Here is a 23,970-nt window from a genome sequence, read left to right on the forward strand (position 1 = left end):
ATTACAACGGTCGATTCCTGAGCAGAAATGGATACAGGAATTCTTATGATCATCTTCCACTGCACCCTTATGGAAACGGGTTCATAACGCGACTAGACTGTATAAATAACATATGATATCCATATATTTCTGTATAGTGGAGTATACTATGTAGTGCAAAAAGTATACATCGCCTATGACTAAGATTTTTTTTTCCTTCTCTTCATGGGTTCTTTATCTATCTAGTTTTTGGGTATTCCCTTACGGCCAATGTTTGTGACGCATTACTCGAAACTTGAGTTCGATATCAAAAACATTTAGTATGCCGGTCCCCCACCAATTTTTCCATCACCCATTTTAATTCTGCGTCGTATTCTATCAACAGTCGCACTAACACTATTGTATGTGTGTCACGTAAACGATTCCTAGTTTAAAATCAGTTCAAATTTTTTACACAATATTGTGAAACATCCGCGAGTTTTCTCGGTTTATTATTAATTTAACATAAAATATTAACAGTAAAAATGGTTAATTATTTTATTTACGCAAAAGATTATTCTGTTTCGACGATAGAAGAACCTTATTATCATGAAAATGGTTTAAAAACTCTTCAAGAATTTAAAAGTGATGTTAAAAAAATAAATAAAAATTTATCAATCGAGGAAAAATCAGCGGCAACGGAATCAAAATCAATTTATTTACATTGGGGGCACGAATGTGTTGAAGTCAATGAAGATAAACTAATCGATGATTATGAAAAAATGTATGCTAATGGTACTGACACATTACCGGAAACGATTATCGAATGGATTATAAAAAATATTGATATTAATGACAATAACAATAAATTAAAATTATTATGTATAATAACAGACGGTGTTATTAGAGAATCTAGTTTGAACAAATGCTTGAAACTAACCGAAAATTTACATTTTGAAAAGTTTGTTTTCCATGCTTTAAATCAAAAATTCGAACGTATCAATCTTTCGGTCGCGTTATCATTTTTAAAAGAACACTGCAGTATTTACTGCAATTATGAACTAATTGACGATATAAATATTGGTGAAGAATTCGATTATGAAACGATAACGATTGATAATTTTTCAAAGGAAAAGGAGAAACTAAGGTCTTATATTAAATTGAAGTATATAAATGTGCGTAGAGGTAATAAAACTGCTTTATGTGAAATTGATAAACTGAAAAAATTGCGGGATCGATTATTTGATAATTTATCATCAAAACTACAAGAAGTTAATGTCGATTTAGATACCCAAGATAAAAATATATTTTTAAGTAAATTTGTTAATACAAATTGGTATAAAAATCTTAACAATCCATCTTATGATTTAAAAATAGATATTGAAAAATCAATTTCTACGATTATAAATTATATTGTCGATGAGAAAAAATCTTATGCATTTGATGCATTAAAATTCGAAAATAATTTTAACGTTGGTGTTACCGAAGAGCCAATTGTTGATGTTAATTTTTCATCAGAACAAGAAATTGAATTTCCTGACATTATTTTAGAAGAAGATAAAGGAATTCCTGTAATATTATTAACGGAGTTAAATTTATTGAATAAAATAATTTTTCACTCAACTAAAAAATCATCTGAACAACTGCTGGCAAGTTTCAATAAATTCAAATCAACAATGGAGTGCCCATTATTTTTAATAAATGATGTGGATCTCAATGAATCAATTGGATACTTTTACACTTTAAATGTTTACAAGCAATTATTAGAAAAAACTCCAAGAACAGATCCACGTACACGTAAGCCATTTAATGGTGGTATAGTTTTGATAGATACCCCAGAATTTGATAAATATAACGATTATATATTATCCGCAACGTACTTTAATTATAAAAAAATAAACTACAATATTGGTTTATTTTATTATGTGTTGTACAAAATTTGTGAAAGTAAACAATGGATGGATAAAAATGTTATTGATCAACTTAAAAAATATGTTATAAGACGCATTAAGATGACAACATGTAAAATAGGATTATCATCGTTACCACTTGACCCTCAGGAAATAACGTCATTACCGACTGCACTATGGTACTGCGTTGAATTGTCTTCATATATATTTAAAGACGATCCCAATAATTTTATGCACGAAAGATTGAGAATGTATCATGGAGTTGCACATCATATGATTGAAATATTGAAATACTTAAATTATAATTTAGACACTGAATTTATTAATAAACGTAGTGATTTAATTAGAACTGTTATGATTTTGAAAAAAATTCCGATGCATAGAGATAAGTTTTATTATTTGTTAGAAAAAATATTTAAGAAAAAAAATGGATTTTTAGTCAGTGAAATCGCTAATCCTTCTATTTTACATAAACTCAATTTCTTAAAATTAAATCACAAAGGAATGTTGAACGACGATATAGTCGAAGAAAAAATTCATTTAAATGATTATGTTAATTTACTTTATTACATTGATGTTTCGAAAAATATTATGGATAATTCGGATATTAAAATTTGTGAAAAAACTTTTCGACCTTTTTTTGTAATCGCGAAAAATAAATCATTTTATTCGGAATTATTTAAAATAACTAAGAAAGTAGTGATTGATAATGATGATGATGAGAAAAAAATAAATATTAGTTATAGTGAAGTAGATTCATTGGAATTTTCAAAAATATTGTCTCTGTATAATTTATTTATACGGTGTGTTAATGATTCTGGTAAATTTCCTACTTTGGACGAATACACAGACTACATTTTGAGAAAAAAAAAATTTAATAAAAAATTGGTAACTATATTTCCGGTTAATGTCCATGAAGGAATTGAAAAAGTTTTTTTGTCTTATGAGAATGTTACTAAAAATGTCGATGTTTGGGAATTTATTCGGGTGTGTCGTAAAAATGTTGAACGGATTAATCGCATTAAAGAAGAGGGAATCATTAAATTTGATTCTGATAACGAAATCATTAAATTTATTCATGAAGAAGAGAGTAAAATTTTCGTTACGGACGAGGATAGTGGACCACCCCCAAAAAAACGTAAAACAAAAAGTTGCACACCTCAAAGATTAAATCCAAAAAAAAAGCGATATGTAAGAAAACAGGCAGGACATCTAAAAAAACGTTAAAAAAGAAAAAAAATGAGACTCGACTTACAAAATGAAATTAATAATTTCAGAGGTAAGTTAGAATTGATAAGAAAAAATAAAAGATTAAAATCATACAAAATAAATAAAATATAGACGTAATAAATGAAAATTTAATTCATAATTATTTTAAACAATTGAGGTGTGCACTTTCGGTTCTTTTAACATAAATTCTATATTTTTTGTTGTATGAGTATCTTTCAAATATATATAATTTAAAATGATATATATCATACATTGTGATGAATGAATTTTATTCTATTTATGCAGAGGTTTTATAGGATAATATTAAGTGGTGTGCAGAAGTAATTTTAAGTCCTGAAAACATGATATGTTACATATTATTCATAAGAATTAGAAGTATGATTGCATTTCACCTAAAAAAAAAAAAAAATTACAATGTAAGCCATATAACTCCATAATGAATTGTTACCGAAGTCTGTATTTTTTATAATTTTAAATAAAATATTTACACAAAAAAATACCAATTGTGATTTCCAATTTAGTCAGTAAGATTTATGTTCATCTCATTTGATATGATTGTCAGAGAATGATTATGATAGATATCTTAAAAGAAGTTTTAAAAATTTTTGACTCTCGTAAAAGCAGTAAAAGTTATTACAAAATTGAAATCAAAATAAGTTAAAGATTTGCCATAAAATTCTTATCGGCGTATATCACAAGCTTGACACATGCTGATGCAGGCGCTTATAAAACAAAAGACATGTGTCAATTATGTTATAATAGTTATATTATTTGCACCGCATTTCATAAGTTACAATATACATGGAACATACTTTTGTTATGCTGTATTATTCAAAAGTTGTCTGAGGTTAAAGCTGTGAAAATTCATATTTCTTTATTTTTTCGAAGTTTTCAAGGTCATTCCACATATGTATAAACTGATCAGTGATCAGAAAGTTAGCAAAAGTTAGCATGTAGATTAGTTGCGACCAACTTGACGACAAGTTATCGACTTTCAGCTTTTTTGACTGTTGACTACTACAAGTAGTCACCAACTTTCTTAAAAAGTTGGCGATAATCTACTGCCGCAACCTGTCGACAACTTTCTGAGAAAATTGAAAGCAACATTTCGTCAACTAATGGAATGCTAATTTTTGCCACCAACTTTCTCAGAAAGTTGACATAAACTTACGGAAACGTCAATTTTTGCAGCCAACTTGATGACAAGTACCTACAGTAGGTTGTCGCCAACTTGCTGCCAACTTGGCTGTCAAGTTGTAACCTCATGATGACGCTTGACGCTAGCTTTCAGCGTCAAACTATAGCTCCACCTAGCTAAAATAAATAAAAACACGTCCAGCGTCAAACGCCAGCGTCAAATTAAAAAAATCAGCGGCGAAAAAATGTATGAACATTGAAAGTCGATATCTCGAGATATACCTCGAAGATAGTTCTTAACCTAATTTTTATAAAAACACATGGTAATAGTAAATAAATAACTTATGACAACAATAAATGTTAAGTATTAATGAAATAATTACATCAAATTTAAGTGACTTATCAAAATTTCAATGGCAGGGGAATATGATTATCAATTGTGGATTTATCAGTGTCAAAAAATAATTCGTGAAGCTGAAATAAAAAAAAAATCAGGAGCAAAAGATTTATTAGTGCTTTGTTATGCAATGAACTAGTTATACATGAGTGTAGAAAAAAATATACACAAAAAAAATTTATTTTTAAAATAAACAATAACAAGATTCTTAACTTATTCAATATCGAATCGAAATTTATTTTTAAAATAAACAATAACAAGATTCTCAACTTATTCAATATCGATTACCTTCGAGTTCGATTATATAGATTCTAAATTTCGCTTAATCCTTAAAATAAAAAGCTAATTTGAGTTTAGCTTTTTACAATTTGACGCTACTAAATTTTTTCCAGGTGGCAGCACGGCCTAAATTAACCACGTGACCCAATTTGACGCTCATAACCAGCGTCAAGCGTCAGCATGAGGTTACACCTTCAGAAACCATATATTATAGTAATGATTCCCATAATGTATAGTAATCGTTACCATAATATAAGGTAATTATACTACTATACAAACCTTCACAATATGTAGCAGTAATGTCGCGACCGAAACTGTTTCCCCCCAATATTGTAATCCTTATTTTTACAACTGTCAGTATAGAAGATAACCATTTATCCCACAACCTTATACATATACCCACATTAGCAATTTCGACCGCAACTTCTAGATACAGTCGAGTCGCGGTATAAATCCGCTCGTTATGAGTCCGTCAACATGTGTTGCTATTAGAGACAATCTCCCTCCACGGCTATGAAAATAATCATATTCACACTTACACGCTCGTAAAGTTGGAATGTGTTAGAGCGATCAATTACTACTCTACGTAGTGTAATATACTATGTAGTGTTAAAAGTATGCATTATCTATTAATTGGGTTTTTTATTTCTCCTCTTGCTAAGTTGTTTGTCTAGCTGGTTTTTGGGTATTCCCTTACAGTCAATTTTTGTGACGCATTACTTGAAACTTGAGTTCAATGTCAAAAACATTTGATATGCCGGTCTCCCACCAACTTGTCCACCATCTATTTTATCTCTGCGTCATATTCTATCGGCAGTCGCATTAACACTATTGTAAGTGTGTCACGTAAACAATTTCTAATTTAGAATCAGTTTAAATTTTTTACATAATATTGTGAAACATCCGCGTGTTTTCTCGGTTTATTATCAATTTACCATAAAATATTAACAGTAAAAATGGTTAATTATTTTATTTACGCAAAAGATTTTTCTATTTCAACGATGGACGAAAAATATTATCATAAAAATGGATTAAAAACTCTTGAAGAATTTAAAAGTGATGTTGACAAAATAAAAAAAAATTTATCAATCGAGGAAAAATTAGCGGCAACCGAATCAAAGTCAGTTTATTTACATTGGGGGCACGAATGTGTTGAAGTTCCTGAAAATACAATATTCTATGAGTATGAAAGATTAAATGCAACTGGTAAAGATACATTACCGGAAACGATTCTTGAATGGATTATAAAAAATATTGATATTGATGACAATAATAATAAAATAAAATTAATATATATAATAACAGACGGTGTTATGAGAACAACTAGTGTAAGCAAATGCTTGACATTGGCTGAAAATTTAAATTTCGAAAATCTTGTTTTTCATGCTTTTAATCAAAACTTAGATTGTATAGATCTTTCTGTTGCGTCATCATTTTTAAAAGGACAGTGCAGTATTTACCGTAACTATGAAATAATTGATGATATAAATATTGGTGAAGAATTCGATTATGAAACGATAACAGTTGATAATTTTTCTGATGAAAAAGAGAAACTAAAGTCTTATATTAAATTAAAATATATAAATATGCATAAAAATAATGAATCTGCTTTATCTGAAATCGATAAATTGAAAAAATTACGGGATCGATTATTTGATAATTTATCATCAAAATCACATGACTATAAAGTCAATTTAAATACCCAAGATAAAAATAAATTTTTAAGTGAATTTGTTAATACAAATTGGTATAAAAATCTTAACAATCCATCTTATGATTTAAAAATAGATATTGAAAAATCAGTTTCTACAATGATAAATTATATTGTCAGCGATAAAAAATCTTACGCATTTGATGCATTGAAATTTGATAAAAAATTTAACGTTGGCGTTACCGAAGAGCCAATTGTTGATGTCAATTTTTCATTAGAACAAGAAATTGAATTTCCTGATATTATTTTAGATGAAGATAAAGGTATTCCAGTAATATTATTAACGGAGTTAAATTTAATAAATAAAATAATTTTTCACTCAACTGAAAAATCATCTGAACAACTGCTGGCAAGTTTCAATAAATTCAAATCAACAATGGAGTGCCCATTATTTTTAATAAATGATGTGGATCTCAATGAATCAATTGGATACTTTTACACTTTAAATGTTTACAAGCAATTATTAGAAAAAACTTCAAGAACAGAACCACGTACACGTAAACCATTTAATGGTGGTATAGTTTTGATAGATACCCCAGAATTTGATAAATATAACGATTATATATTATCCGCAACGTACTTTGATTATAAAAAAATAAACTACAATATTGGTTTATTTTATTATGTGTTGTACAAAATTTGTGAAAGTAAACAATGGATGGATAAAAATGTTATTGATCAACTTAAAAAGTATGTTATGAGACGCATTAAGATGACAACATGTAAAATAGGATTATCATCGTTACCACTTGACCCTCAGGAAATAACGTCATTACCGACTGCACTATGGTACTGCGTTGAATTGTCTTCATATATATTTAAAGACGATCCGAATAATTTTATGCACGAAAGACTGAGAATGTATCATGGAGTTGCACATCATGTGATTGAAATATTGAAATACTTAAATTATAATTTAGATACTGAATTTATCAATAAACGTAGTGATTTAATTAGACATGTTACGATTTTAAAAAGAATCCCGATTCATAGCGATAAGATTTATTATTTGTTAGAAAAAATATTTAAGAAAAAAAATCGATTTTTAGTTAGTGAAATCGCTAATCCTTCTAATTTACATAAACTCAATTTCTTAAAATTAAATCACAAAGGAATGTTAAACGACGATATAGTTGAAGAAAAAATTCATCTAAGTGATTATGTTAATTTTCTTTATTCTGTTGATAATACGAAAAATACCACGGATAATTCGAATATTAAAATTTGTGAAAAAACTTTTCGACCTTTTTTTGTAATCGCCAAAAATAAATCATTTTATTCGGAATTATTTGAAGTAACTAAGAAAGTAGTGATTAATAATGATGATGATGAGAAAAAAATAAATATTAGTTATAGTGAAGTAGATTCATTGGAATTTTCAAAAATATTGTCTCTGTATAATTTATTTATACGGTGTGTTGATGATTTTGGTAAATTTCCTACTTTGGACGAGTACACAGACTATATTCTGAGAAAAAAAAAATTTAGTAAAGAATTGGTAACTATATTTCCGGTTAATGTCCATGAAGGAATTGAAAAAGTTTTTTTGTCTTATGAGAATGTTACTAAAAATGTCGATGTTTGTGAATTTATTCGTGTGTGTCGTAAAAATGTTGACCGGATTAATCGTATTAAAGAAGAGGGAATAATTAAATTTGATTCTGATAACGAAATCATTAAATTTATTCATGAAGAAGAGTGTAAAGTTTTCTCTGCGGGTGGACCACAGTAAAAAAAAAAAGAAGATATAAAACATCATGCACATCTCAAAAATGAAATACAAAAAAAGGAACGTATAAAAAAAATGGTGGTGTACTTAAAAAGTTTTAGTTAAACAAAAATTAAAGATTCAAAGTACAAAAATAAAATTAAAAATTTTAAAGGTAATCATTAAAGTATTTATATCTAATCCAAGTTAAAAAAAGAAATTTAAAAAACTGTTAGTGAATAAAGAAAGGATGGTAAATAAAAGTAAGAGTTCTAGTACCCGATCAGGGAACTAGTATCTGATTATTCATGTATCAGTAGATCTATATTTACCAAATCTTCCTAACTATAGATATACAAATTCATGATCGAGTACTAGTTCTCTGATTGGATACTACGTCTTTTCCCTTGCACAGAAAAATTCCTGACAGAAAAAAAAAAACCTATTTTACAAAAAATTCTGATGCATTTAAACTCGTACAAAAATAAGAATGAAAGTCGTACACGTCAATTAAAAACTAATTTGAAAAAAAATTTTGTTCTCGAATTCATGGAGTGGTCCGTTTTGCCCACCCTTCCCTAATAAATTTCTCTTTTTTATTTTTGACAAATTTTTCTGTACGAAACCTTGTAGATTTTTGTATCATGTTATTTGTTTTATTTCAAATAAATTCTATATTTTATATTATATAAGTATTTTTGAAATGTATATGATTTAAAATTATATATATCCTACACTGTAATGAATGAAGTTTGTTCCGTTTATGTATCTGTTTTATAGGATGATATTAAATGCTGCGCAAAAGTAATTTAACTTCTAGAAAATATGATATGTTATAAATTATTTATAAGAATTAGAATTATGATTACATTTCACTGAAAGAAAAAAAATTACAATGTAAGCCATGTTATTATGTAATGAATTGTTGCTGAAGTCTGTATTTTTTATAATTTTAAATAAAATATTTATATAAAAAAAATACCTATTATAATTCTAAATTTAGTCAATAAGATTTACATACATCTCAATTGATATGATTGTATATATGTAGATTGTCGCATACCTTCAACAATCATTTCCTCATTATTAATGAACAATGAATATAAACAAAAATTAAAAACTCTGTTTATTTGTCATTATCGATAAAAAAACTGGCCAAGAATGCGGTACAGAACACGGAAAGTAGAAGATAATCAGAATAACATCGACGAAAATACAAATAAGGTAAGTGATATTTAGTTGCTCGACCATAAAAAAATTTCACTTCGTACTAATAACTACTGAAAGCTAAATGTATTTAAGGGGAAAATAAATAAAAATTATATCGATTAAAACCGACGTTCAACTTTATTCATTTTCTACTGATTCAGGTACATGAATAGTTTTTTTTTTTTGTACTTAGATTTTTTACGATTATTTAAATAGAGTTATAGTTAATTGAATTTAACAAAAATATTCAAAATTATCTTGACTGAATTTTTAGGTTGAAAAATGGGAACAATTAATCATTTTTCAATCACAACATATGTAATAGTTTTATTGACTATCATGATAGCAATAAAATCTTCAAATGAACGAAAATTGGGAAAGGATTGTGAAAAATTTGATCATTGTAAAAGTATACTAAACGCGAAATGCTCAGAAAATAACACGTGTGTCTGTAAGAATAATGCTGTTGAGTGGAATGAAACAGTATGTTTAGAAAATAATATCATATTCAATAAGAGCTATGAGTTTATAACTCACTATACCTGCAACAGCACAAATTGTTCTTTGAAGACGGATTATACTTCACAAACGGGAAAACAAAGAGTATCAAGTAAGTTATTAACAACATTCATAAATACTATCATCAAATGGCTCCAATAAAAATTAACAAGCAATAAATTTTGATATTTTACATTTGTTCCATGTAATTTTATAACGAACCACTTGTCTTCTTAAAATTATATGTGACACTTTCTTCCCCTTATCTATTTTTTGTTCAACCTATTCTACACGGAGAAAAATGGGCTTAAGAAATGTACGAATTTTTATTATGCTATCGACCAAACGAAACAAAAAGTTGAGTCGCCAAAAAATTATAATGCTACACTACAAAAAAAATTATACAGCTCAAACTTAGGGCCAGTTATTCAAACCGGGCTTACTTTTGATTCGGGTTTTAATTATTATTGCTGGTATATCTGTTATTAATATTTTTAATTAATGGTATAATATTATTAATATATGGAATCTATATATTAATATTAAAATTAATATAAAAATAATATTGCTAGTATATCTATATTATAGATAATATCTATTAGATATACTAGCAATATTATTTTGAACCCGAATGAAAATCAATCCGGTTTGAAAAACTGGCGCTTATTTATAAATTATAATGAATGTTATTTGTTTAAATTAGGGATTATAGTAGAAAATAAAAAATTTCTAAAGACTCACAATAATTATAGTGCAGCATAGCAACTTTGAGACGAATCAAATTTCTGTTTTAAGTTTAGCCGACAGCATAGTAAAAATTCATATATTTTTTGTCTCCACTTTTCTCCATATACTGGGGTTGGTAAATACGATTTGAGAGATTGATAAATAATTTTTAATTTTTCAGAATTAATGTACGGTGAAATATGTACAAATAATAATGTATGTAAAAAATATGGTTTAAAATCCATAGATTGTGTTGATGGTGAATGCAAATGTAATAACAACAAACAATTTGTTAAATTGAAATTAGGATGCGAGAATAGTGAAAAAGGTATTTAGTTAGTATGATATTAAGATATTTAATATTATATTGCGGTGCATGCAAATTATTGTCATTTTCATTTATTTCCGTCACCCTAATTAAGAAAAATGATTTGCTCCATGTTAAGTGTATATCTATATATCAGTCGATTAAAATTGTTTTAAATCATTTCGAATTGTTTTTAATCATTCCAAATAATTTTTCTTAATCAGGGCATATTTTTTGTCAATATAATGTGCAGAAAAAAAAAAAATATGAAAAATGGAAAATTGAAACTCGTACGTGCAAATCAAGTTTTATGCACATCTGATACAGTTCAACTCCATTAACTCAGACAGATAATTTACGGAGAAGCGGAAATTTCTTGAAATTTTCGAGTTAACGGATTTCTCTTTTCTCTTGAAAAGTAAAGTATAACGCATGTACTCTTACATCTACATTAGGGTGGGCCGAAAATCCGCTTTTTTTGAATTTTCATTATTAATACCAAAAATATTTTTCTTTGCACAAAAAAAAAATTTTTCGGAAAACAAAAAAAATTTTAGATCGATTTCTTAGGCTCGCCAAATCCCACTAAAGTTAGAAGTTTTTTAAAATTTTTTTTCCAACTTATTTTGATCGGAAATTTAAATTTCTACAAAAAAGGTCCTGTAATAAAATTATGTAAAGTTGACAGGTACCGAGATAATTGCGATTTTGCTCAAAAAAATGAAATTTTTCAAGATATTATCACTTTTTCAGGGTAAAATATGAATTTTATCAAAAAAATTTCATAGGAAATTAAATTTTCTAAAAAGCAGACCTGATAATAATTTATTTAAAGTTGACAGTTACAAAGATAATAGCAATTCTTGGTGTAAGCCTCCAAATAACGAGAAATGTGACTATCTAAACATAAAACTGCCAGTTTCTGAATAACTATAAATTTCAAGTTTTTATCAAAAGGCTAATTTTGTAAGAAATTTAATTTCCTATGAAATTTATGCGATAAAATTCATATTTTACCCTGAAAAAGTGATAATATCTTGAAAAATTAAATTTTTTAGAACAAAGTTGCAATTGTCTTAGTAACTATCAACTTCCCGTAATTTTATTACAGAACTTTTTTTGTAGAGAATAAAATTTCCGATCAAATTAAGTTGGAAAAAAAATTTTTTCTCACCTCCGGGCGGAAAGCGTCAACTTTCGTCCCGTTGTGCAAAACGAAGTTGCCGCTTTCCGCCTCTGTCGAGAAGAAAAATAGTATACACTCCTCGGGAAGTAAATAAGAAAGCCTCAGATCACATTTGTTACTTTACTTCCCTAGGTGTGTAATATACTATAAACAACTTGTAACTTTAGCGGGATTTGACGAGCCTAAGAAATCAACCTAAAATTTTTTTTGTTTTCCGAAAAATTTGTTTTTTGTACAAAGAAATATATTTTTGGTATTAATAATGAAAATTCAAAAAAAGCGGATTTTCGGCCCACCCTAATCTACATGAGTGATGCGTATATGAATATAGATAGACCCATACAAATGTATGGCATCGGATGGGAGACAGCGTCACTCGTAATCGGAGTCAAAATTCAGGGGAACTTCCGAGATAATGGAGTTCAACTGTAATAGAACAATTTTTTTATCACAAAAAAGTAACATATCATAAGTTTTTAAATCAAATTGAGTTTATAACATAACAAAATAGCACATACTCAATAAACACGAAATGATTAATCATGATTTTCCATTCTACGATGGTTTCTATATGCATGTAATGGAATTCTTCCTTTATATCTTCCGATCTCATAGTTTATGGAAACCATTCCTACATAATATCATAGTAACCGTTCTATATATTATGGGAATAGAAGCAATATGAAGACATTTCCAATGAGTACTTCAATATTTCTTATAATGTATAGAAATGATATCCATAGACGAGTAAAAACAATGAAAAAATGAAATATGAAATCTTTGAGTTACAATATATGTATGGATTTTAGGTTTGGGTAAAAAGTGTTCGCCAGTACAAACATGCAAAGCCAAGGATTCGAAATGTAACGACTTTAATGTATGTAGATGTAAAAAATATCGTTACTATGGGACAAGAGATAAATGCGAGAAAGGTAATAACGGAAGACTAGAATTGAAAACGCATGGAGAAATTTATAATTGCAATCGCTAACAGATCCGAATTACGATTAATAACAGTATTTACCGTAAATTACCGTATTTTACTACGAATTTTCCACATTTTGAGGTAATTTGCGACAAATTACTGTACATTGGAGCCACTTGCAGTAAAATACGAAAAAATACCGCGATTTGCGGCATTTTTACCGTAACTCGGTGTAATCCTCGACTTTACGGCAAAATACCGTGATTTCAAAGTAAATCTGCACTTATACCGTAAAATACCGCAGGATTGCCAAAAATTTACGGTAAATTACCGTACCTTAACCATAAAATACCGTAATTTACCGTGAAATACCGCAAATTTCAATAAAATACAGTATTTTTCCGAATGCCGTAATTGTCCGTAATTCGGATCCACCAGAGATAGCTTCGATAAATTTTTATAAATTTTTTTAGATCCAAGTTTTAAGTGTTCTATCAAGTCATATTTTGATGCAATAAGTAAAACCTGCTTACCCTATACGACAAGTAAGTTACGAAACTAAATAATAACTTTAGAAGACTCGTGTTTTTTTAATAATTTTTGAATAACACATTATTAATATTTCAGAAATAAATGGGAATTGTACGGAAGAAGAATCCTGTGGAAATCTTAGGCATACAGAATGTAAAAACAATCAATGCCAATGTACAGACAAATATTTTGAGAAAAATTCAAAATGTGTACCTGGAATCGACGCAGCTTGTTCTGAAGGAGAGATTTGTCAAGTTAAATTTTCAGTTTGTACAAGTAAAAAGATTTGTCGATGTCAAGATAATTACACCGCTGTGGGTGTCGACCGCTGCCTAGAAAGTATATGAATACCTATAGATTGCATAGGATTTTAATTCGGCATAATACAATACTATTATTTATTTTTCTATTTTATTTAAAGAATCCACCTATGGAAACAAGTGTAATCACCAAAACCAGTGTACTTGGGGACGTACAAAAAATATTACGCTTGAAGATAAGTATGTTGATCTAGAATGCATAAAAAATCAATGTCAATGTCCAGAAAAAACAACCTTTGATTCAAGTTTAATATTATGCGAAAAAAATCTTGGTCAAATTGGTGAGAACTGCAAAACTGATGAAAATTGTGATATGCGAAATGATTTAATTTGTCAGATAGATAAATGTATGTGCAAAAGTAGTTCATTTTCAAAAGACGGGGTTTGTGTTTTGAAAATTGGCGAAAAATGTAGTGCTACGAAAAAATGTCGGATTGAAAATTCTCAATGCACAAATACAAGATGCGAGTGTAAAAAAAATTTCTATTCAACAACAATTAAGACGATGTGTCTAAATAAAGCTGAACGTAAGTACAAAAGTTGAAAATATATTAAAGGGCGGGGCCTTTGTTCTGTATTGAACTCAAATAGATTTATAGTACTCTCCTTGTTGGACTTCCATAGTAGTAAAAATTGGTCGATAAATTGTTTTTAGAAGGGGTAAAAAGAGCGTTTATTTGCATAAAACGTAAATAGTAAAAAATACACGAAAACATAAAGCCTGATTTTTGAATTTACGCCGAGATATTTTGATCGAACAAAAGGAGCTAAACAAATATCACTAACAATGCTGCATCAAAGTATAAAATAGAAGTCAAACTACTGGCAATAGGTTTATGATACAATAATAAAATTTTGCTTGACTTTCCTTACTTTCATTCCAATATATAATTATCCCTTCGCAAGCAATAAAGATAGAATTATCAACGAATTCCAAAAAAAAAAAACAAATAAAAAAAATTTGAGGAGCGGTTAGTCTCCAGAGCTGAACTAGAAAACAAATCAATATCGCCAACCATTTAAAGCTTAGGTTGAGAAATTAATGAAAGAATAATTATTCTCTTACAACGACCAAGAAGAGTTTAATAAACCATAAAGAGGTCGATATTGATCACAGAGTATTTGAAAAGTATTGTTTGTGACAGACACTTGAAATCTACGACATTTAGCGCCTATAGCCGGCAGCTAAAAATATAAGATAAGATACAGCTGGTAAAGAAGGTACCTATTCATTCTAATAATGACGTCATCATCGGATCAAAAAAACTTTTTTGGTTACATGTGCGATAGCAAACGACCAAAAAATATTGAAGTAACTGAACGAGCCATCTTAAAACAAAATTTATCATCATTTTTATTCGTCCACTTACCAACTTCTCGCTAATTTTCAACGAAAACTCAAAAACAAACTTACCAAATAAATAATCGCAAATTTATAACCTGCCATTTATAGGCACTAAATGTAGTAAATTTGAAATATCTGTCACAAAAACTAATGTATTTATCAAGTACAGTCGAGTCTAAGACGCTTGTGTCTTAATACCCGTGCCTTCGGCTCGGGCACCGATCTTCACACTCGCATCTTAAACACTATCGCACTTGATAGATAAACTACTATTATAAAATGTTTCGTTACTGAAAAGTAATGAAAACAAAAAATAACTTTCACACGGATTGAAGATATAAAGTATTTTTTTAAAACGTAGGTCCTGGAGATTTCTGTGACAATAATTATGGATGCGATAATGTCAGATATACTGAATGTGGGAAGGATAGAACGTGCGTTTGTCGCGAAACATATTGGTTACAAAACGGATCATGCAGGGGACTTCCAGGCACCAATTGTACGTCTCACTCAGAATGCATAGCAAATTCATCATGTAATAACGGAACCTGTCAATGTGATGGTCACTACGAAGGAACTACCAAAGAATGTCATAAATTAGTAAAAAGTAAGACATAATTTGATTTAACGTTATGATTTACCTGTTTAGCTTCTTGATACATAATATGGGTTTAGATATCGATGATTCATGCACTGATCACGATGATTGTAAAAAAATTCCATTTACCCAATGTGTTGATAAGAAATGTCAGTGTCTACCGAACTTCGAGCGAAAAGGCAACGTTTGTAAAGGACTTCCAGGCGCCAATTGTACGGCTGACTCAAACTGCTTAGAAAATTCATCATGTAATAAGGGAACCTGTCGATGTGATGGTCACTACGAAGAAACTACCAAAAAATGTCATAAATTAGTGAAAAGTAAGACATTATTTAATTTAACGTTATGATTTACTTCTTTAGCTTCTTGATACATAATATGGCTTTAGATATCGATGATTCATGCACTGATCACGATGATTGTAAAAAAATTCCATTTACCCAATGTGTTGATGAGAAATGTCAGTGTCTACCGAACTTCGAGCGAAAAGGCGACGTTTGTAAAGGACTTCCAGGCGCCAATTGTACGGCTGACTCAAACTGCTTAGAAAATTCATCATGTAATAAGGGAACCTGTCGATGTGATGATCACTACGAAGAAACTACCAAAGAATGTCATAAATTAGTGAAAAGTAAGACATAATTTAATTTAACGTTATGATTTACTTCTTCAGCTACTAAATACATGATATGGGTTTAGATATCGATGATTCATGCACTGATCACGATGATTGTAAGAAAATTCCATTTACTCAATGTGTTGATGAGAAATGTCAGTGTCTACCGAACTTCGAGCGAAAAGGCGACGTTTGTAAAGGACTTCCAGGCGCCAATTGTACGGCTGACTCAAACTGCTTAGAAAATTCATCATGTAATAAGGGAACCTGTCGATGTGATGGTCACTACGAAGAAACTACCAAAAAATGTCATAAATTAGTGAAAAGTAAGACATAATTTAATTTAACGTTATGATTTACTTCTTTAGCTTCTTGATACATAATATGGCTTTAGATATCGATGATTCATGCACTGATCACGATGATTGTAAAAAAATTCCATTTACCCAATGTGTTGATGAGAAATGTCAGTGTCTACCGAACTTCGAGCAAAAAGGCGACGTTTGTAAAGGACTTCCAGGCGCACATTGTACGGCTGACTCAAACTGCTTAGAAAATTCATCATGTAATAAGGGAACCTGTCGATGTGATGATCACTACGAAGAAACTACCAAAGAATGTCATAAATTAGTAAAAAGTAAGACATAATTTAATTTAACGTTATGATTTACTTCTTCAGCTACTAAATACATGATATGGGTTTAGATATCGATGATTCATGCACTGATCACGATGATTGTAAGAAAATTCCATTTACTCAATGTGTTGATGAGAAATGTCAGTGTCTACCGAACTTCGAGCGAAAAGGCGACGTTTGTAAAGGACTTCCAGGCGCCAATTGTACGGCTGACTCAAACTGCTTAGAAAATTCATCATGTAATAAGGGAACCTGTCGATGTGATGATCACTACGAAGAAACTACCAAAGAATGTCATAAATTAGTGAAAAGTAAGACATAATTTAATTTAACGTTATGATTTACTTCTTTAGCTTCTTGATACATAATATGGCTTTAGATATCGATGATTCATGCACTGATCACGATGATTGTAAAAAAATTCCATTTACCCAATGTGTTGATGAGAAATGTCAGTGTCTACCGAACTTCGAGCGAAAAGGCGACGTTTGTAAAGGACTTCCAGGCGCCAATTGTACGGCTGACTCAAACTGCTTAGAAAATTCATCATGTAATAAGGGAACCTGTCGATGTGATGATCACTACGAAGAAACTACCAAAGAATGTCATAAATTAGTGAAAAGTAAGACATAATTTAATTTAACGTTATGATTTACTTCTTCAGCTACTAAATACATGATATGGGTTTAGATATCGATGATTCATGCACTGATCACGATGATTGTAAGAAAATTCCATTTACTCAATGTGTTGATGAGAAATGTCAGTGTCTACCGAACTTCGAGCGAAAAGGCGACGTTTGTAAAGGACTTCCAGGCGCCAATTGTACGGCTGACTCAAACTGCTTAGAAAATTCATCATGTAATAAGGGAACCTGTCGATGTGATGATCACTACGAAGAAACTACCAAAGAATGTCATAAATTAGTGAAAAGTAAGACATAATTTAATTTAACGTTATGATTTACTTCTTCAGCTACTAAATACATGATATGGGTTTAGATATCGATGATTCATGCACTGATCACGATGATTGTAAGAAAATTCCATTTACTCAATGTGTTGATGAGAAATGTCAGTGTCTACCGAACTTCGAGCGAAAAGGCGACGTTTGTAAAGGACTTCCAGGCGCCAATTGTACGGCTGACTCAAACTGCTTAGAAAATTCATCATGTAATGAGGGAACCTGTCGATGTGATGATCACTACGAAGAAACTACCAAAGAATGTCATAAATTAGTGAAAAGTAAGACATAATTTAATTTAACGTTATGATTTACTTCTTCAGCTACTAAATACATGATATGGTTTAGATATCGATGATTCATGCACTGATCACGATGATTGTAAGAAAATTCCATTTACTCAATGTGTTGATGAGAAATGTCAGTGTCTACCGAACTTCGAGCGAAAAGGCGACGTTTGTAAAGGACTTCCAGGCGCCAATTGTACGGCTGACTCAAACTGCTTAGAAAATTCATCATGTAATAAGGGAACCTGTCGATGTGATGATCACTACGAAGAAACTACCAAAGAATGTCATAAATTAGTGAAAAGTAAGACATAATTTAATTTAACGTTATGATTTACTTCTTCAGCTACTAAATACATGATATGGTTTAGATATCGATGATTCATGCACTGATCACGATGATTGTAAGAAAATTCCATTTACTCAATGTGTTGATGAGAAATGTCAGTGTCTACCGAACTTCGAGCGAAAAGGCGACGTTTGTAAAGGACTTCCAGGCACCAATTGTACGGCTGACTCAAACTGCTTAGAAAATTCATCATGTAATAAGGGAACCTGTCGATGTGATAATCACTACGAAGAAACTACCAAAGAATGTCATAAATTAGTGAAAAGTAAGACATAATTTAATTTAACGTTATGATTTACTTCTTCAGCTACTAAATACATGATATGGGTTTAGATATCGATGATTCATGCACTGATCACGATGATTGTAAGAAAATTCCATTTACTCAATGTGTTGATGAGAAATGTCGGTGTCTACCGAACTTCGAGCGAAAAGGCGACGTTTGTAAAGGACTTCCAGGCACCAATTGTACGGCTGACTCAAACTGCTTAGAAAATTCATCATGTAATAAGGGAACCTGTCGATGTGATGATCACTACGAAGAAACTACCAAAGAATGTCATAAATTAGTGAAAAGTAAGACATAATTTAATTTAACGTTATGATTTACTTCTTTAGCTTCTTGATACATAATATGGCTTTAGATATCGATGATTCATGCACTGATCACGATGATTGTAAAAAAATTCCATTTACCCAATGTGTTGATGAGAAATGTCAGTGTCTACCGAACTTCGAGCGAAAAGGCGACGTTTGTAAAGGACTTCCAGGCGCCAATTGTACGGCTGACTCAAACTGCTTAGAAAATTCATCATGTAATAAGGGAACCTGTCGATGTGATGATCACTACGAAGAAACTACCAAAGAATGTCATAAATTAGTGAAAAGTAAGACATAATTTAATTTAACGTTATGATTTACTTCTTCAGCTACTAAATACATGATATGGGTTTAGATATCGATGATTCATGCACTGATCACGATGATTGTAAGAAAATTCCATTTACTCAATGTGTTGATGAGAAATGTCAGTGTCTACCGAACTTCGAGCGAAAAGGCGACGTTTGTAAAGGACTTCCAGGCGCCAATTGTACGGCTGACTCAAACTGCTTAGAAAATTCATCATGTAATAAGGGAACCTGTCGATGTGATGATCACTACGAAGAAACTACCAAAGAATGTCATAAATTAGTGAAAAGTAAGACATAATTTAATTTAACGTTATGATTTACTTCTTTAGCTACTAAATACATGATATGGGTTTAGATATCGATGATTCATGCACTGATCACGATGATTGTAAAAAAATTCCATTTACTCAATGTGTTGATGAGAAATGTCAGTGTCTACCGAACTTCGAGCGAAAAGGCGACGTTTGTAAAGGACTTCCAGGCGCCAATTGTACGGCTGACCCAAACTGCTTAGAAAATTCATCATGTAATAAGGGAACCTGTCGATGTGATGGTCACTACGAAGAAACTACCAAAAAATGTCATAAATTAGTGAAAAGTAAGACATAATTTAATTTAACGTTATGATTTACTTCTTTAGCTTCTTGATACATAATATGGCTTTAGATATCGATGATTCATGCACTGATCACGATGATTGTAAAAAAATTCCATTTACCCAATGTGTTGATGAGAAATGTCAGTGTCTGCCGAACTTCGAGCGAAAAGGCGACGTTTGTAAAGGACTTCCAGGCGCCAATTGTACGGCTGACTCAAACTGCTTAGAAAATTCATCATGTAATAAGGGAACCTGTCGATGTGATGATCACTACGAAGAAACTACCAAAGAATGTCATAAATTAGTGAAAAGTAAGACATAATTTAATTTAACGTTATGATTTACTTCTTCAGCTACTAAATACATGATATGGGTTTAGATATCGATGATTCATGCACTGATCACGATGATTGTAAGAAAATTCCATTTACTCAATGTGTTGATGAGAAATGTCAGTGTCTACCGAACTTCGAGCGAAAAGGCGACGTTTGTAAAGGACTTCCAGGCGCCAATTGTACGGCTGACTCAAACTGCTTAGAAAATTCATCATGTAATAAGGGAACCTGTCGATGTGATGATCACTACGAAGAAACTACCAAAGAATGTCATAAATTAGTGAAAAGTAAGACATAATTTAATTAAACGTTATGATTTACTTCTTTAGCTTCTTGATACATAATATGGCTTTAGATATCGATGATTCATGCACTGATCACGATGATTGTAAAAAAATTCCATTTACCCAATGTGTTGATGAGAAATGTCAGTGTCTACCGAACTTCGAGCGAAAAGGCGACGTTTGTAAAGGACTTCCAGGCACCAATTGTACGGCTGACTCAAACTGCTTAGAAAATTCATCATGTAATAAGGGAACCTGTCGATGTGATGATCACTACGAAGAAACTACCAAAGAATGTCATAAATTAGTGAAAAGTAAGACATAATTTAATTTAACGTTATGATTTACTTCTTCAGCTACTAAATACATGATATGGGTTTAGATATCGATGATTCATGCACTGATCACGATGATTGTAAGAAAATTCCATTTACTCAATGTGTTGATGAGAAATGTCAGTGTCTACCGAACTTCGAGCGAAAAGGCGACGTTTGTAAAGGACTTCCAGGCACCAATTGTACGGCTGACTCAAACTGCTTAGAAAATTCATCATGTAATAAGGGAACCTGTCGATGTGATGATCACTACGAAGAAACTACCAAAGAATGTCATAAATTAGTGAAAAGTAAGACATAATTTAATTTAACGTTATGATTTACTTCTTCAGCTACTAAATACATGATATGGGTTTAGATATCGATGATTCATGCACTGATCACGATGATTGTAAGAAAATTCCATTTACTCAATGTGTTGATGAGAAATGTCAGTGTCTACCGAACTTCGAGCGAAAAGGCGACGTTTGTAAAGGACTTCCAGGCGCCAATTGTACGGCTGACTCAAACTGCTTAGAAAATTCATCATGTAATAAGGGAACCTGTCGATGTGATGATCACTACGAAGAAACTACCAAAGAATGTCATAAATTAGTGAAAAGTAAGACATAATTTAATTAAACGTTATGATTTACTTCTTTAGCTTCTTGATACATAATATGGCTTTAGATATCGATGATTCATGCACTGATCACGATGATTGTAAAAAAATTCCATTTACCCAATGTGTTGATGAGAAATGTCAGTGTCTACCGAACTTCGAGCGAAAAGGCGACGTTTGTAAAGGACTTCCAGGCACCAATTGTACGGCTGACTCAAACTGCTTAGAAAATTCATCATGTAATAAGGGAACCTGTCGATGTGATGATCACTACGAAGAAACTACCAAAGAATGTCATAAATTAGTGAAAAGTAAGACATAATTTAATTTAACGTTATGATTTACTTCTTCAGCTACTAAATACATGATATGGGTTTAGATATCGATGATTCATGCACTGATCACGATGATTGTAAGAAAATTCCATTTACTCAATGTGTTGATGAGAAATGTCAGTGTCTGCCGAACTTCGAGCGAAAAGGCGACGTTTGTAAAGGACTTCCAGGCGCCAATTGTACGGCTGACTCAAACTGCTTAGAAAATTCATCATGTAATAAGGGAACCTGTCGATGTGATGATCACTACGAAGAAACTACCAAAGAATGTCATAAATTAGTGAAAAGTAAGACATAATTTAATTTAACGTTATGATTTACTTCTTCAGCTACTAAATACATGATATGGGTTTAGATATCGATGATTCATGCACTGATCACGATGATTGTAAGAAAATTCCATTTACTCAATGTGTTGATGAGAAATGTCAGTGTCTACCGAACTTTGAGCGAAAAGGCGACGTTTGTAAAGGACTTCCAGGCACCAATTGTACGGCTGACTCAAACTGCTTAGAAAATTCATCATGTAATAAGGGAACCTGTCGATGTGATGATCACTACGAAGAAACTACCAAAGAATGTCATAAATTAGTGAAAAGTAAGACATAATTTAATTTAACGTTATGATTTACTTCTTCAGCTACTAAATACATGATATGGGTTTAGATATCGATGATTCATGCACTGATCACGATGATTGTAAGAAAATTCCATTTACTCAATGTGTTGATGAGAAATGTCAGTGTCTACCGAACTTCGAGCGAAAAGGCGACGTTTGTAAAGGACTTCCAGGCGCCAATTGTACGGCTGACTCAAACTGCTTAGAAAATTCATCATGTAATAAGGGAACCTGTCGATGTGATGATCACTACGAAGAAACTACCAAAGAATGTCATAAATTAGTGAAAAGTAAGACATAATTTAATTTAACGTTATGATTTACTTCTTTAGCTTCTTGATACATAATATGGCTTTAGATATCGATGATTCATGCACTGATCACGATGATTGTAAAAAAATTCCATTTACCCAATGTGTTGATGAGAAATGTCAGTGTCTACCGAACTTCGAGCGAAAAGGCGACGTTTGTAAAGGACTTCCAGGCACCAATTGTACGGCTGACTCAAACTGCTTAGAAAATTCATCATGTAATAAGGGAACCTGTCGATGTGATGATCACTACGAAGAAACTACCAAAGAATGTCATAAATTAGTGAAAAGTAAGACATAATTTAATTTAACGTTATGATTTACTTCTTCAGCTACTAAATACATGATATGGGTTTAGATATCGATGATTCATGCACTGATCACGATGATTGTAAGAAAATTCCATTTACTCAATGTGTTGATGAGAAATGTCAGTGTCTACCGAACTTCAAGCGAAAAGGCGACGTTTGTAAAGGACTTCCAGGCGCCAATTGTACGGCTGACTCAAACTGCTTAGAAAATTCATCATGTAATAAGGGAACCTGTCGATGTGATGATCACTACGAAGAAACTACCAAAGAATGTCATAAATTAGTGAAAAGTAAGACATAATTTAATTTAACGTTATGATTTACTTCTTTAGCTTCTTGATACATAATATGGCTTTAGATATCGATGATTCATGCACTGATCACGATGATTGTAAAAAAATTCCATTTACCCAATGTGTTGATGAGAAATGTCAGTGTCTACCGAACTTCGAGCGAAAAGGCGACGTTTGTAAAGGACTTCCAGGTACCAATTGTACGGCTGA

The 23,970-nt window shown here is 30.9% G+C and overlaps 1 protein-coding gene across 1 annotated transcript; it reads left to right on the forward strand.

Moving 5' to 3' along the window:
• Positions 1–9,610: 9,610 nt before the first annotated feature.
• Positions 9,611–23,807, forward strand: LOC130673319 (fibrillin-1-like). The gene is made up of 34 exons (XM_057478292.1): positions 9,611–9,700; positions 9,814–10,149; positions 10,945–11,091; positions 13,066–13,188; positions 13,655–13,726; positions 13,809–14,051; positions 14,134–14,559; positions 15,739–15,984; positions 16,053–16,223; positions 16,364–16,606; positions 16,675–16,845; positions 16,986–17,228; positions 17,297–17,539; positions 17,608–17,850; positions 17,919–18,161; positions 18,230–18,472; positions 18,540–18,782; positions 18,850–19,092; positions 19,161–19,403; positions 19,472–19,714; positions 19,783–20,025; positions 20,094–20,264; positions 20,405–20,647; positions 20,716–20,958; positions 21,027–21,269; positions 21,338–21,580; positions 21,649–21,891; positions 21,960–22,202; positions 22,271–22,513; positions 22,582–22,824; positions 22,893–23,135; positions 23,204–23,446; positions 23,515–23,757; positions 23,800–23,807. The coding sequence occupies exons 2-34, from the start codon at positions 9,822–9,824 to the stop codon at positions 23,805–23,807; spliced, it is 7,452 nt and encodes a 2,483-aa protein (XP_057334275.1). The 5' UTR covers positions 9,611–9,700; positions 9,814–9,821.
• Positions 23,808–23,970: the final 163 nt, after the last annotated feature.

This window comes from Microplitis mediator, chromosome 8, assembly GCF_029852145.1.
Source record: "Microplitis mediator isolate UGA2020A chromosome 8, iyMicMedi2.1, whole genome shotgun sequence".
NCBI lineage: Eukaryota > Metazoa > Arthropoda > Insecta > Hymenoptera > Braconidae > Microplitis > Microplitis mediator.

Coding starts and splice junctions, on each gene's coding strand:
- LOC130673319 (XM_057478292.1), top strand. CDS start 9,822: ATGGGAACAATTAATCATTTTTCAATCACAACATATGTAATAGTTTTA. Junction 19,404..19,471: donor ATGTCATAAATTAGTGAAAA/GTAAGACATAAT, acceptor ATATGGCTTTAG/ATATCGATGATTCATGCACT. Junction 22,514..22,581: donor ATGTCATAAATTAGTGAAAA/GTAAGACATAAT, acceptor ATATGGGTTTAG/ATATCGATGATTCATGCACT.